At 37.3% G+C, this 14,810-nt stretch overlaps 1 protein-coding gene across 1 annotated transcript in view; it reads left to right on the top strand.

The window, feature by feature from the left end:
* fam135b (family with sequence similarity 135 member B) overlaps window positions 1-14,810 on the top strand; it is a 211,707-nt gene that overhangs the window by 122,549 nt on the left and 74,348 nt on the right. The window contains exon 4 of the mRNA XM_039736980.1: window positions 311-450. Within this exon, the coding sequence (XP_039592914.1) occupies window positions 311-450 (140 nt within the window). The remainder of the gene's footprint in view (window positions 1-310; window positions 451-14,810) is intronic.

The raw sequence follows: 14,810 nt of genomic DNA, 5'->3' as shown, positions 1-14,810 counted from the left end.
GCATCCTGCTCAAAGCTGGTTGATGCCTTGCTTTCAATGCTGCTGGATAGCCCAGCTCCTCAGCCATCTTTAAAGTAAGGTTTTTTAAAAATGTCCAAGTAGATGGATGGATAACAGGTCAAGTGATATTTTCTAGCACCAAATTAGGCCTGAGCTGTGGCATTTGAAACTTCAAGCTTATACATTCCTAGATAACCTTCCTGGTCACTAGGCCACATTAGTAAAAACAACAGAATGATTAACATTTTGCTCTGTTTTAGTAGCTGTGAAGATTAAGTGCCATAATGATTTTTTTTTAATTTTGTTTCAGAGGAATCAAGTCCTACATCTCCTTGCATTCATGATAATGTAGTATTTAGCAGAGTATTTCAGATACTGTATAGAAATGAAGAGATAGTGGTGAATGACCAGATGAACTTTCGGATCCATTTACTTTTGGATGGAGAAAAAGTAAGTGAGAACTCTTTTATTAATCCTTTTTTATAAGACTGGTACTTTTATTATAATTCTGGCATCCTTTTTATGAGGCTGATAGTTTTACGGTATTGTTAAACTGGTGGCAATTCATTGTTAAAACTATCTATCCATCCATCCATTTTCTAACCCGCTGAATCCGAATACAGGGTCACGGGGGTCTGCTGGAGCCAATCTGAGCCAACACAGGGCACAAGGCAGGAACCAATCCTGGGCAGGGTGCCAACCCACCGTAGGACACACACAAACACACCCACACACCAAGCACACACTAGGGCCAATTTAGAATCGCCAGTCCACCTAACCTGCATGTCTTTGGATTGTGGGAGGAAACCGGAGTGCCCGGAGGAAACCCACGCAGACACGGGGAGAACGCGCAAACTCCACGCAGGGAGGACCTGGGAACTGAGCCCGGGTCTCCTAACTGCGAGGCAGCAGCGCTACCACTGCGTCACCGTCCACCCTTGTTAAAACTATTTGTTTAAAAATATTTTGAGGAGTTTTGTATTGTTTTAGAGAGCATGTCTAGGATTATAAAACATTTCAAATTTTGAAATGTATGGAGAACATTATGTATAGAGTGTCAAAAGAGTTTTCAGTTCTCTCAATTTTTACCAATTATAAGCAGTCATTATTAATTTAGGGTCACACAGTTGTACAATGGTTAGCACTGCTACTTTATGGCCCCAGCCTAGAGTCTTTTGTTGAGGAATTTGCACATTATCTTACAGTCCATGCACATATACTCTGTTTATGGTGTAGAGCTTGTATATATAAGATGGAAATAGTAATGATGGGTGTCTTACAATAAAATAACATTTTGTAAAGGAGTCAGTGTACCAGTGTATTGGTCTGTCTCTTGGGGTGGACAGTATCTCATCAAAATCCTAACCTAACCTAACGTTAATGGGTTGGATGGTTGGTACCAAATAACAAAATGGATGCAATTTCTAGAACAACAGATAGGCTAGAATCCCAAGTAATAATAACTTGTCCTTAGAATGATATGCACAGTAAAAGCAGTGAGCGGAAAGAAGCCAAGAGGGGAAAGTAAATACTGGGTGAAGAGTGCTGCATGTATCATTCACCTGAGTATGAGGGGACAAGGGGCATACCTGCAGACCGAATTCCAAGGGACAGCCGTTGTCCACAGCTAAACATACCTACCCATAACCCTGTCTTTAAGATGCTATTTTGTACTAGATGAAAATGTATCATATTTTTTAACATAAATATATATTCATTTTCTATCTCATTTTTGTAGTTTAATATCCTGAGGAGCTGGTGCTTGACTCGACAGCATCAGGTGAAAATAGGGAACCAGCTGTGAATGAGGGACTAGTTCATCACAGGACTCACTCACTCACACAGACACATCCATGCTGGGCCAATTTAGATTCTTTAGTTAACTTAAACTGCACATCAGGAAAAGTTGAATATCATACACAGACAGGGGAAGGATTATAAATTCAACAAAGTGTGAGACTTGGAATTCAGACCCGGGACCTTAGAAGTGTGAGGCGACAGCAGTAACCATTGCACCACCTCAAGTACAGTATATACAGTATACTGTATTTTATATGTAATCACTTAGAAATGTTCATATTTTTAATAAAAATGTAATATTTTTATGAACATGAATATGTTATTAACTTCATTTAAAAGTAGAAATAAGTCATCTGGCACCATGTGCAGGTTTTGTCCCTACCTTGCACTCTGTGCTAGCTGGGATAGACTTCAGTGCCTCCCATGACCCTTTTCAGGGCTGAGCAGGTTAGACAATGACTGAACTAGTCATGACTAGTGTTGCTAATGGCTATTACTGATTCAAATGGCAGAATTGTAATCTTTTATTCACATATGACTGCAAAGCCCCATTTTCAGCAGCCATTCCTTCAGTGTCCGTCAGTGTCTGAAAAAAAACAAAAAACAATACATTGATAGGTTTTTTGACACAGCTGTTTTCATTGTAGCCCTTTCTGAACCCAGACCTGATCTTTAGGGATGCTAGTTCCCTGTAGTCCAAGGAAACACAATTTACTTGCTTTTTTAAACAGAAGAAAATATTTTAGCAGTGCTAATGCAATTACAGCGGTTTCTCTAACAACCAAGTAACATTTAGTCATGACTAAGTATAAGTATAATGGTTTACCATTAGAACACTAAAAGATTGGCTGTTGATAATAGGTATTTTTGGTCATATGCGAGTAATAAATAAAAAATCAGTCATTTTAAACAGTAATAGCATTTAGAAACACTAGGGATGTCTTGATTGTGTTTTAAAATCAATTTAATGGTATTTTGATAAAAAGAAATTAACCTCTGTCAAAAGCATGAAAAATTCTGGGTGATTACAAACTTTTGAAAGCTAGTGTATGGGTATTTACAGTATGTAAGATGAAGCTGCAAGTGAAATGCTAGATGAAGTAAAGTAAATAAAATATCATCAGGGTGCAGTGCTATTACCAACAGAAAGAATTTTTCCAGTATCTAAAGTTTTACCAAAGTAGTAACACCAGGGACACAGCAATAAGAACAGGACAATGTACGTTTTACACATTTTACCAACAAAATTAAATCTGATGAAAGCAAATATTAAAAAATAGCTTTTAGTCCTAGCATAAATTAATAGAATACAAACATAAATAATTAAAATAGATAAACCGATAGATGTAAAAGATTGTAACTAGAATGGGATGCATGCCAAATGAGAATGAGAAGTCCACATGACCATCATCATCAAGTTCTTCCATGTGAACCCTGAATACCATGAGGACTGATTGTGAGGTCATTTATTTTAGGTAGAATGCCTAGAGGGGGCTGGACGGTCTTGTGGTCCGGAACCCCTGCAGATTTTATTTTTTTCTCTAGCCATCTGGAGTTTATTTGTTTTTTTCTGTCCTCCCTGGCCATTGGACCTTACTTTTATTCTATGTTAATTAGTGTTCCTTTATTTTAATTGTCATTTATTTTGTCTTTTTTCTCTTTCTTCATCATGTAAAGCACTTTGAGCTGCATTATTTGCATGAAAATGTGCAATATAAATAAATGTTGTTGTTGTTCTAGAATTGCAGCCATATAAGCAATATACCATCACAAAGTAATCATGTCGGAGATATTAAGACAAGGAATAAAAGACATATTTACCTCGCTTTTCAATGAGGCTTTAAAACCTGCGTATAGAAATAACTGAAGGAAGCCTAAAGAAGAATACCATTGTTTTACAATTCTTCAGTGGAGTCTTTGCTGATTGTATATACATCTTCAAAGAAGTCAGACAGATGCATTTTCCTAGGCACAGGCAGAAGGAGATGCCTTTAATCTGTAATTTAGGCATGGCTTTGCTACAATAACGTTGTGACAGTCATTTATGTCGTTTTGACAGTACCTTTGTTTAAAAAATGTAACAAGTCAAACACATTTTCTGGTGATCAGCACTAAATATGGAATCTGACTACAACTGTTAATAAAACCTTCTATTGGCATATTTGTTAACTATCTGCTAACCATACTACACTCTTTAATGTTCTGTTATTCATTGCCAAATGTGGTACTCTGTGCCTCTTTTTTTTCTGCCTATGTCCTCTCATAGTATGTCTTTGTTAATGTACTGTATTAGACTATAGTATATTAGGAAAGCGTAATCATGTATGCACACAAGCCAGGCATAAGTGTATTAAAAGCACCTAGGCTTACAGATCACAGTATCATATTGATAACTAGTAGTTTACCAACTCTGGCTGCAGATGCACAGTGTGACAGATGGATAGAGATAGATAGATATTTTATTGTCTCCTTGGGAAGATGCAGTGTTATGGCTGCTGCCACACAAAAACAACACACATACAGCAAATTAAACTTATAATTAAATATGTTGTGTCAATATTTTGAGTTTTGCTCAGAGTAAAGCTTTCACTGACAGTTATTTCAGATTAACTGCCAGTCTTGAAGGTATTGTTAAAATGGCAAAAAATATAATAAATAATATTCAGAGATTTGAAACATACCCAATTACAGTAGGACACAAATAATGGCAGCAGTTTAGTTTAAGTATGGCAAAAATGCATCTATTACTCATTTACTCTTATGTACAAAACCTTAACAAAGGTTTTAGCATCATGTTAATATGCCGCACTGCACAGAGATGAATAGCCGATCAACTGATGTTTTGTGAGTTTTATGAAGAGCAAAAGAAGCCTTTGTAAAGGTCTTGTTACATATGAGTAAATGAGTAAGAGATGCATTTTTGCAGTACCAAAACTAAAGTGTAGCCCAAATAATTTATATTTAGATATTGGAAAAGCTCCCATTAACATAGAAAGTGGCAGATCCTATTTTAATCAGAAGCTGCTGTTAGTAAACAAGCAGCACATTAGCATCACCACATGGGAAAGAGAACAAACAACACTCAGAAAAGCAGGTAGGGAATCCATTAATGAAAAAAATGGCTAAGGTATTTAAATTTGAAAAGGACACTTATTCAAACCCAGTGTCTGACTTATTGTGTGGCCCTGAGCAAGACACAATTGTGCACCAATTTAAAACAAAATACATACATTTTTAAAATGTACCTTCATTTATTGTTAGGTAGGTGTGGTAAGCAATTCAAATGACTTTCTTCACTCTTTAATGTAAGAGAAATGGTGTACCAGAAAGAATTGCTGCCTCACAGCTCAAAGAGTCCGGGCTCAAATCCTAAATAGGTCACTTTCTATGTCCAGGTTCATGTTTTTCCCATGCTAGTGTGTTTTTTCTGTGAATAGTAAGTACCATTTCCTCACACATTTCAAAGACATTCAGAAGAGAGCCTTAATTTGGCACCCAGTGAGTGAATGTGCCTTGTGAACAACTTGTGTCCCTAGGATAACTTCTTAGTGCTGCTATCAGCATAGACTTTTAACTTGAAACAGCTGCAAAATGCAAAAAAAAAGGTTCAAAAATGAATACTGTTCTTTGTTAGTTATTTGTATTTTTTACATACCACAAATAGGAAGAGATTTCAGATCTTCAAATGGAAAGGAATGGTAAAGATAAAAATGTGATACTATGTTCAAGTAATCATGTCCACCAGTATACACAATCATGATGGTTACATAGGTTTTATAATACTCCCCAGAAAAGATTTCATATTAAGCTGTCCCCTGATCTGTGTTCTCAAAGACAATTAGGGACCTTTTTGCATATGTTCTGTTTCAGCCCTCTGGTACAACTTCTCTTTGAAGTTTATTTCCCAGGCTGTCTCAGATATAATTTTTCATAATCCTCCTTGCACGCTTCACATCTTTATTTTGTTAGATACTTCAACACTAGCTCTTGACACCCTCCAAATGCAAATATTTGTACTAGGTAATGTTGCTGCCAAATGTCTTATTGCTCCTCTCGATGGAAGTCCCCAGATAATCTCTCTGTCACAGGCAGTGGTAGGCAGTGGCAGGACGGATTTTATGAATTAGTTCATAATGAATTATCAGGATTAATGATGCCTTGAAAGGTGGCTTTCAGAGAAAAGCTTTCTGAAAGTGTAGATTGACACTAACTTTTCACCTTCCTTTTTCTTTTTCACTTGGTACTCCAGGATTGGGTGGGAATGTGGGTGGGAGGTAGTTATATTAGGGTGGATAAAAATCTCCTTCATTGATATACTTAGTTCTTCATTAAGCTATTTAAACAATTACATAAAAAAATGTTCTAAGTTCTCATCAACTGTAACTTACTTGCAATAAAAAACTGATAACCAAAAGAGAAATGTAGATAGAGATCCTGTCACCTGTGTTGTCAAAACCAACAGTGACTTCAAGAGAACAAGCACAGAGGGCACTCTAGAAACAAGCAGGTAGAATGTAGGAACACCTTGCCAACCACGTTAATGTTAAAACTTGCTTATTCCAGTTCAGGGCCATAGGGAGATTGAGCACTGGGAACATGAGAGGAACAAACCCTGTATATGGTCCCTATGAGTATGTTGTTAAGTAAGCAAGAAAAAATCATATAGTACATCCATCTATCCCTTTACATTGTTTTCTTAAACTGTCCAGTTCAGGGTCACAAAGACTTTTGTGGCAGCACTGCATGCATGGCAGGATTCGGCCCTGGATGCCGCAGCAATACACCACAGAACACACTGGCACATACCATTATTTCCTTGTACTTGGTAAATTTGGAGTTGTCAGTGATCATAATGTGCTTGTATTGAAGATATGTGAACAAAACTGGAGCACTGAAAGAGAACATGCTAATTCCATACCAGCATTGTCAAAGGAAGAATTTAAACCAATATTTAGGAGTTGTGAAGCAGTGGCATAAACCAATACACTCAATGAAGAAAGAAACTCTCTGATACAAATCCAACAGATTTGTTCATGAAGCGGTTCCTATTTCAGAAAAAAACTGTACAAGGAATAAACCAGGAACAAACACAGTGGTAGGCCATTGCAAGGAACACTAACCTACATGCCCACATTCTTACAGCACCCAATTATAGTCGCCAATGTGCCTAACACATACATATTTTGAGATGTGTGAAGCAAACTAGAGCAACCAGTGGAACACCCACTCAGAAATTGGGAGAAACAGTATACACACAGTCAGTACCCAGAGTGGAAGTTAAACTCAAGATTTAACTTTTCTGGGGGCAGCCGAGCTAACAATTGTGAACAACACAGGAACAAACAACTTCTTCCCCTACCCATTTTCTAGCTTGCTTATGAGATTTGGGGTTGTGAATTCAAAATTGTGAATACAGGGTTACTGGTACCAATCACCACAGCACTGGAAGCAAGGCGATGGATGGTACACCAGTTCATCACACAACAGTGTCTCTAGTTAACAACCTTATTCAAGTCTAGAGTCTTCGCATTTCAGAGTCTGTTCTGGCAGCAACCAAGACACGACAAAAGCCAACCTTGAACAAGTCAACAAACCCTCAAAATAAACGATTGCTATAACTACAAGCAAATCAAGGCATGGCCTTACCATAATATGGTTTCTTTTATGTAGTCAACATTTAACTCTTATGTAACAAAATAATTTCAAAAATGTCTATTATGAAGTGTAGCAGGAATGGTGACGTAAGCTGGTACTGCAATACAGAGAAGAAAGGTACTAAAATCCACCTTAGAGTCACAACTTGAAAAAAATCAGGTTAGCGAGGGTTTTGAACTAATGGCAGGTCTTTTGAACTTGCATATAAATAAATGCTCACAACAGTGTCCTTCATAATATCATGCTGAGAGACTTGAACTGAGGCTTTAATCATGAAGTTACATAATACATTAACATTTTGGAGGCGACAGTGACAAATGAGCGTAATCGAATGCCTACTACCTGCCACCCCCTGCTGTTATATTAGCATAGTGTAATCAAAGCCAGATGTTAATTAGGGCTAATTTGTAAAGTAACAGTTGCAATACAGTGCTAATATCTTTACAAAACATGAGTACTTTAATAATTCACATTTGCTTTCATGTGTTACTGAAAGGCAGAAGAAATAAGTTGTATTATTTTCCTGGTATAGGTAAGAACATTCACATTTGTTTAACCTTTTATACTCCACATATAGTGTGAAGCTATTACTTTGTCTCTGGCGCAGTGTTAGATCTGAAGAATTCTTTTAAAGTGGCAAGTATATTTTGTCCATCAAGCTTGTTCACCAAGATCAACGAAACACTTTCTAGCTCCTACGATGAGGAATGTCAAGATGGATTTCTTGGTTTCAGCTTTAGTAACTGTACACCTTTAGGTATTTATGTAGGAAATCTAAGTGCTTGCTTCATCTTTTTTTTTGAGTGTATTTTGATATAATATAGTTGATTCAGAAAGTATTCAGACCCCTTCTGTTTTTGCACACTTTGTTGTGTTGTAGATTTAATTTTCAATGGAAACATTTGTCATTTTTCTCCCATCATTCTTTTGACGGTCTGGGTTGGCGCCACTCTCCCTGGTTGCTTCTTAGAGCCTCTTGAACTTGGAAACATCAGTAGTTAAAAGCTGGGCAAATGAGGACATACACAGCCTACAAGGGGTTGGTGCAAAGTTATTTTATTAAAAACCAAACAAAAGTGTTCCAAGTGCAGTGCAAGTTCTTTAACAAATAATCAATAAACAAATAATCCATAAAATCAAGTTCGTAGTGACACTTAAAGGCAATAAATCATTTCAGTAAGATGAAGTTAAAATCCCAGGCAGGTTCTTCTTTACCAACATATACCAGCCCTAATGCCTCTAGCTAAAATCTGTTGGCTCCTCATGTTATCCCACATGGACACTGCAACATGAGGAGATGCCCGCTGACTGGTGTAATTATCCACTTATCCTAGGTTCAGAGTCCTACTGCCAGTTCGTTGGTATCTGTAGGACTGTCCTCCAAACCCAACTCTCCCGTCTCCCTCAGCCAGACCGTCGGCATCAAGAGGGAGACACCATAAAACAGTGCCATTCCTATTCCTCTGCAATGTTTTAAGGAGCGCTCTTTCTCCAGCCCTGCACTTGGGTGCAGGCTTGTTGCTTGTTTCCTGGGAGCATATTCCCAACCAACTGTCTCCTTTCCTCACAACACAGGCTTCTCTATGCCCTGTCTTTCTCTCTTCCTTGCAACCTCTGTTCTCTCTTTCATCTCCTTTTTGTTTTTAATATGATCCCCTCTACACCTTTCAGGCTCCTTATATACTGCCCGATTGGTTGCAAGTGCTGTCCTCCACCTACTCCAAGGTGTGAATGAGGCACTTGACCCAATCTCATTTTATTTAGAATGCCAAGCACCGTAATCAACCCTGGATTGGCACCTGCATGCACATCCTTTCAGAGCCTGCACTCACCAGGACCCAATTATTTATTTAAAAATCGCTCTTCGCCATGGACCTCTTATCACAATTCTATTTTCAATAACCATAATGATAAGGTGTAATAATGTTTACAGAAAGGTTTCCAATTTTATTAAAAACCAAACACTATATCCTCTCATTTATATCAGTATTCTAACCCTTTGCTGTTGCATCTTGTTTTTTTTATATATCCTTGAGATGTGCCTAGAATTTGATTCAAGTCCACCTCTGACAAACTGAATTGATTGGACATTGTTTACAAAGGCACACACCTCTGTCTATAAGTTCCCACAACTTGCAATTCATGTCAGGTCAAAAAGAATGCCAAGAAATCCAAGAAACTCTCTGTAGACCTCAGCAATTAAATATTCTGTCTGAGTCTTCCCAGTAGCACAGTGACTTCAATAACTGTGAAATGGAAGAACCTTGGAATCACCAGGCCTCTTCCTAGAGTTTGTTTTCAGGCAAAGAAGCTTGGAATCAACTGGCCTCTTCTTAGAATTGGTTTTCAGGCTAAACTGAATAACAGGGCAAGAAGAGGCTTAGTGGGAGAGGTGACCAGGACCCCAATGGTTACTCTAATGGAGTTTCAGAAGTCCACTGCTGAGGTGGGAGAACCTATATAACCATCCCCATCGCACTCCATCATTCAGGAATTTATGGTAGACTGGCCAGACTGAAGCCACTCTTGAAGAAAAGGTATATATTAATAATAATAATAATAATACATTTTATTTATGTATGGCCTTTCCCATGCTGAAGGTGCTTATGTTAGTTTAAACGACTCTGAGAGCAAAAGGAAAAATATTCTCCGACCTGATGCTACAAATATTGAACCTTTTGGGCAGAACTTCCAGCAGTATGTCTGGCGATGACCGAGCAATACTCATCACCTGCCTAATTTCATCCCTATGGTGAGTGATGACCAGTGCAGTTTTCCATTCCTGTGGTGTACTGGGCTGATAACATCACTTCAAGAGAGGCAAACTGAATTAACAATCTAAATGAAATGGCAGACTTTAGACCCACTGGAGACTGTAGCAGTGTAGAGAATTAAAAGCAAGACTGAGTGCCATTATGATCAATGCTGCACATCCCCTCCCACACTTAACACTGAGGATTTTCAGCCAACAAATCCATTCAGTGGAATTGGGTGATGAAAATACTACTGTGGCTTTTTTATATCAACAGCTACATGCCTGTATAATGGTTCATGGTTACTGGAACTGCCACATCAGAAGTTTTAGATTTATGCTCAATTTGTTCACCAACCCTCAGGTGGGAGCTATGTGCTAGCCATTTCGCAGTTCTGCCTCTCACGTATGGGGAAGCGGATGAACAATTTAAACAGATTGTTATTTTCATGGGATTTGTTACATATGCATAATAGATCTAACTATTTTACATTGCAGCGAGTAATTAACCATAGTAACAAATAGTAAAACATAATAAATTGAAAGAAAATTATGTTTTCATGTTGTGTTAGAGGTAATCATTGAGTTACACATTTTCATTCTATTTGGCTTTGAAATTAACACTCAAATACTTTTTAAACTTACACTTTTTACTGTAAAACTTCAGTAATAACAATATTTGGAATTATCTTTTCCTCAATATCGCATTGAATTTTGATTCTGTGTTTGGAGTTACATCGTGACAATGCAACATATAACTGCCCGTGAGTGAATATCGTTTCTTTCTCTCTAATAAATAAACCGACTTTTTTGAATGTTTGTCTCTGTGATTTGTTAATTGTCATTGCAAAAGCTATTCTAATGGGAAACATTAAACATTTTAATACTAATGGCATATAAAGATCTCCTTTGGTGTCTAATGTTATCCGCGGAAGATGTACTACATTACCTTTCTTGTTGCCTGTTAAAATTGTACACGCAATAACATTACGATACATCCTTTTTTCAACAGTAATTCGGCCGGTGGAAGACCAGACGGTGTTAATGGTTGTAGATATTCCAGGGGATATTGTATGATGTTTGTATCTTCCGCACCATCACCACTAACTGTTACAGCATAGTCTATTGATATGCACTTAACCAATTTGCTGTGTAACCGATCAACAATTTTTGCATTTATTCATTTGACCTCATTGTTTCTCATTTTTTCTGTTGATAACCCTTCGGGATGAAATTCTTCAATAAGATTTGGACATGATAAGTCTTCTTTTATAGGGAACTTAAAGTGAGGAAAACGTAAAAATTTATAAGAGCCGAAAGCGCACGAACTGTGTCTGCCAAAAGCATTCACACAAATAAGAGGTGAGAGGACCGCAAGCGTGGGCCGTTGAAAGAAGAGCGGGACTTAATAAAAATCTCTTGGCAATAGTCTTGTCTCAATATTTTCTTTTATAATATATATATTTATATATATATATATTTGTATATATATTTATCTTTCTGTTTATGTATTTATTTATTGAAAGAGCTTCTGTAAAAAGCCAAATTCCCCCTGGGGACTGACTATCTATCTATCTATCTATCTATCTATCTATCTATCTATCTATCTATCTATCTATCTATCTATCTATCTATCTATCTATCTATCTATCTATCTATCTATCTATCTATCTATCTATCTATCCATCCATCCATGGTGGTCACAGCATCATGCTATTGAGATGTGGGAAGGATGAATGCAGCCCAATACAGTGAGGTCCTTGAAGAAAACCTGCTTCAGAGAGCACACATCAGTCTAGGGCAATGGTTCACCTTTTAGCAGTACAGTGACCCAATACATACAACTAAGACAATGCTGAAGTTGCTTTAGGACAAGTCTCTGACTGTCCTTGAGTGGACCAGCCAAAGTCCAGGCTTAAACGTGATCAAACATCTGTGGAGAGACAGAGTTTACAAAAACTTACCCCCTAGTCTAACAGAGTTTGAGAGGATCTGCCAGGAAGAATGGGATAAATTGCCCAAATCCAGGTTTGGATCCAAGAGGAATCAAAGCTCTAAATGTTGCCAAAGGGGCTTCTACTAAGTACTGAATTAAGGATCGGAATACATATAGGAATGAGACCTTTCAGTTTTTGATTGTTTTAATAAATTGGCAAACCTTTCTGAAAACTTGTTTTCACTTTGTCCTTATGGATTATTTTATTGAGTGTAGAATGATGGGCAAAAATATAATTTTTTTCCATTTAAAGTTACATCTACAACACAATAAAGTGTACAGAAAGTGAAGGGGTCTGAATACTCTATGAATACATTGTACATCCGGTAACTGATTCATCACATCTCTTTTTTGTATACACCCACACATTTAAATGTGCATAAAATAAGATGTATTCTTCAAACTGCCACTGAGTCAGAGCACTCATTGGTAGTATTTCCCACAATCAAAGAAATGGAAGCACAGCTCTATCTCAGCAGTCTACCCTACCTGATTAGAGGGCCTTTATCTCAATTTGAGTTAAAAGGTTTGCTTCACTAGAGTATCAATGTAACTAAGAGGAAATGAAAGACAATTTTCACAGAGGATGTGTGAATAGTAACCATGTGTTGCTGGGCTGCCTCCAGATTGCACAGACCATCCAACACAAAGCAAATGAGCTGGGCAGTTTACAGATGGTAAACATTTGATTTCTTTTTGTATTCTAAACTGTTTTCACACTCATTAACATTGTGCAGCATTATATGTAGAAAGCAACTGGTTATAACTTTGTTTCATCCTGAAGTTTTTTTTACATTTATAGTAAGCTTTCATGTTATGAAACTGCAGGTAAAATCATAAACCTAATGGATCTGAAAAATGTAAGCTGGGGCACCATATTTGTGGACATTTAACTTTCTTCATGTCTCCATTACTTTTTTCCCTCTGGACATTCCAGTTTTTTCTTTTCCCATCCCAAATAAGTGCATGTTAGGTTATTTGGTATTTTCAGACTGATCCAGTTTGAACACGTGTGAGTGTATGTACACTCTAGGACTGGCTTGTACTTTGTCTTAGAGCTGCCAGGATGGTCTCCAACCCCTATGACCCTAAGCTGGATTTCCAGTCCATATAAAAATTATTCACTGCCTTGGAAGATTTCACTTTTTATTTTGATGGCAATACTGAATTTTGGTTCCATTGAATTTGGCTTTTCTATCACTGCTCAACAGAAAACGACATTTCAAAGTAAAAACAGATCTCTGCAAATTGGTCTACATTAATTACAAATATAAAACACAAAATTATACATCCACTGTGAGTAAATTATTGTGTGACAATAAAACGTGAAAACTTCCAAAAGGGTGAATGCTTTTTAGAGGCACTGTGACAGGTCCAATATGGGAAGGGAGAATGGAGGATCAGATGTGAAACAAACAAACATAGGAATAGCAGTACTCCACAATTCCAGGAATTCACTAATCCATTTGATAGTAGGTGAATGCAAGTAACTGATTAACCACAACATTTATTTCTATAGCACATTTTCATAAAAATAATGTAGCTCAAAGTGCGTTACATAATGAAGAAAGAGAAAAAAGACAAAATAAATAATTAAAATTAGGGAACACTGATTAATATAGAATAAAAGTAAGGTCAGATGGGCAGGGAGGACAGAAAAAACAAAAAAAAAAACCCAAGAGGCTGGAGAAAAAAATAAAATCTGCAGGGGTTCCAGGCCACGAGGCTGCCCAGTCCCCTCTAGGCATTCTACCCAACATAAATGGCCTCAATCAGCCCTCGTTGTGTTCAGGGTTCACATGGAAGAATTTGATGATGATGGTCATGTGGACTTCTGGCCTTTAATCCATCAATGTAGGGACATCATGGTGCTTTGATTAGGTGGTGGTGGCACAGCTCACCACCACAGAAAACCGGAAAAAGAACAGCAGAGAAAGTAGGGGTTAGTATGGATTGTGGAGCCACCATGAATAATAATGATAATTAATTGAATATACATAGCATCAGGATTTAACTAAGATGAAGCTATGAGAAAGCCATGTTAAAGTAATGTGTTTTCAGCAGTGTTTTAAAGTGCTCTACTGTTTTAGCCTGGCGAATTCCTATTGGCAAGCTATTCTAGATTTTAGGTGCAAAATAGCAAAAGGCCACCTCACCACTTCTTTTAAGTTTAGCTCTTGGAATTCAACAAGATTAACAAGATTGATTATGGTTTATGTGTATTCTTTGCTGTTACTTTTCTGTAGGGATTTTGAATGTATTGTTTTTACTAAAGCTTGCAAAGTCTGAATTGTTATGCTTATACATTTTGGAGTAAAAATGCTTACTAAGGAGATCTTGATAATAAAGTGATACATGTAACACTCCAGAACAGGGGTGTTTAGTGTTTGGTGTGCTGCATTTATTAGTCAGTTATTGCTGTGTTACACAAACAAAGCCTTCATTATTTTTTTACATAAATTAGAAGTAATGCACTATAGGCAGCTCCAGTTCTAAAGTGTTGTCATTGGTGATTTTTAAAACTTATTAAGACCAAATAAAGCATCTGTGGATGCTTTATGTGACAGACAGGGTTTACCGCCAAGCCACAAAACTCACCCAACACAA

Source organism: Polypterus senegalus, chromosome 15 (assembly GCF_016835505.1).
Source record: "Polypterus senegalus isolate Bchr_013 chromosome 15, ASM1683550v1, whole genome shotgun sequence".
In the NCBI taxonomy this organism is placed as follows: domain Eukaryota; kingdom Metazoa; phylum Chordata; class Cladistia; order Polypteriformes; family Polypteridae; genus Polypterus; species Polypterus senegalus.
Note: the sequence above shows the minus strand (reverse complement) of the source record. Positions and strands in the feature narration are given on the sequence as shown.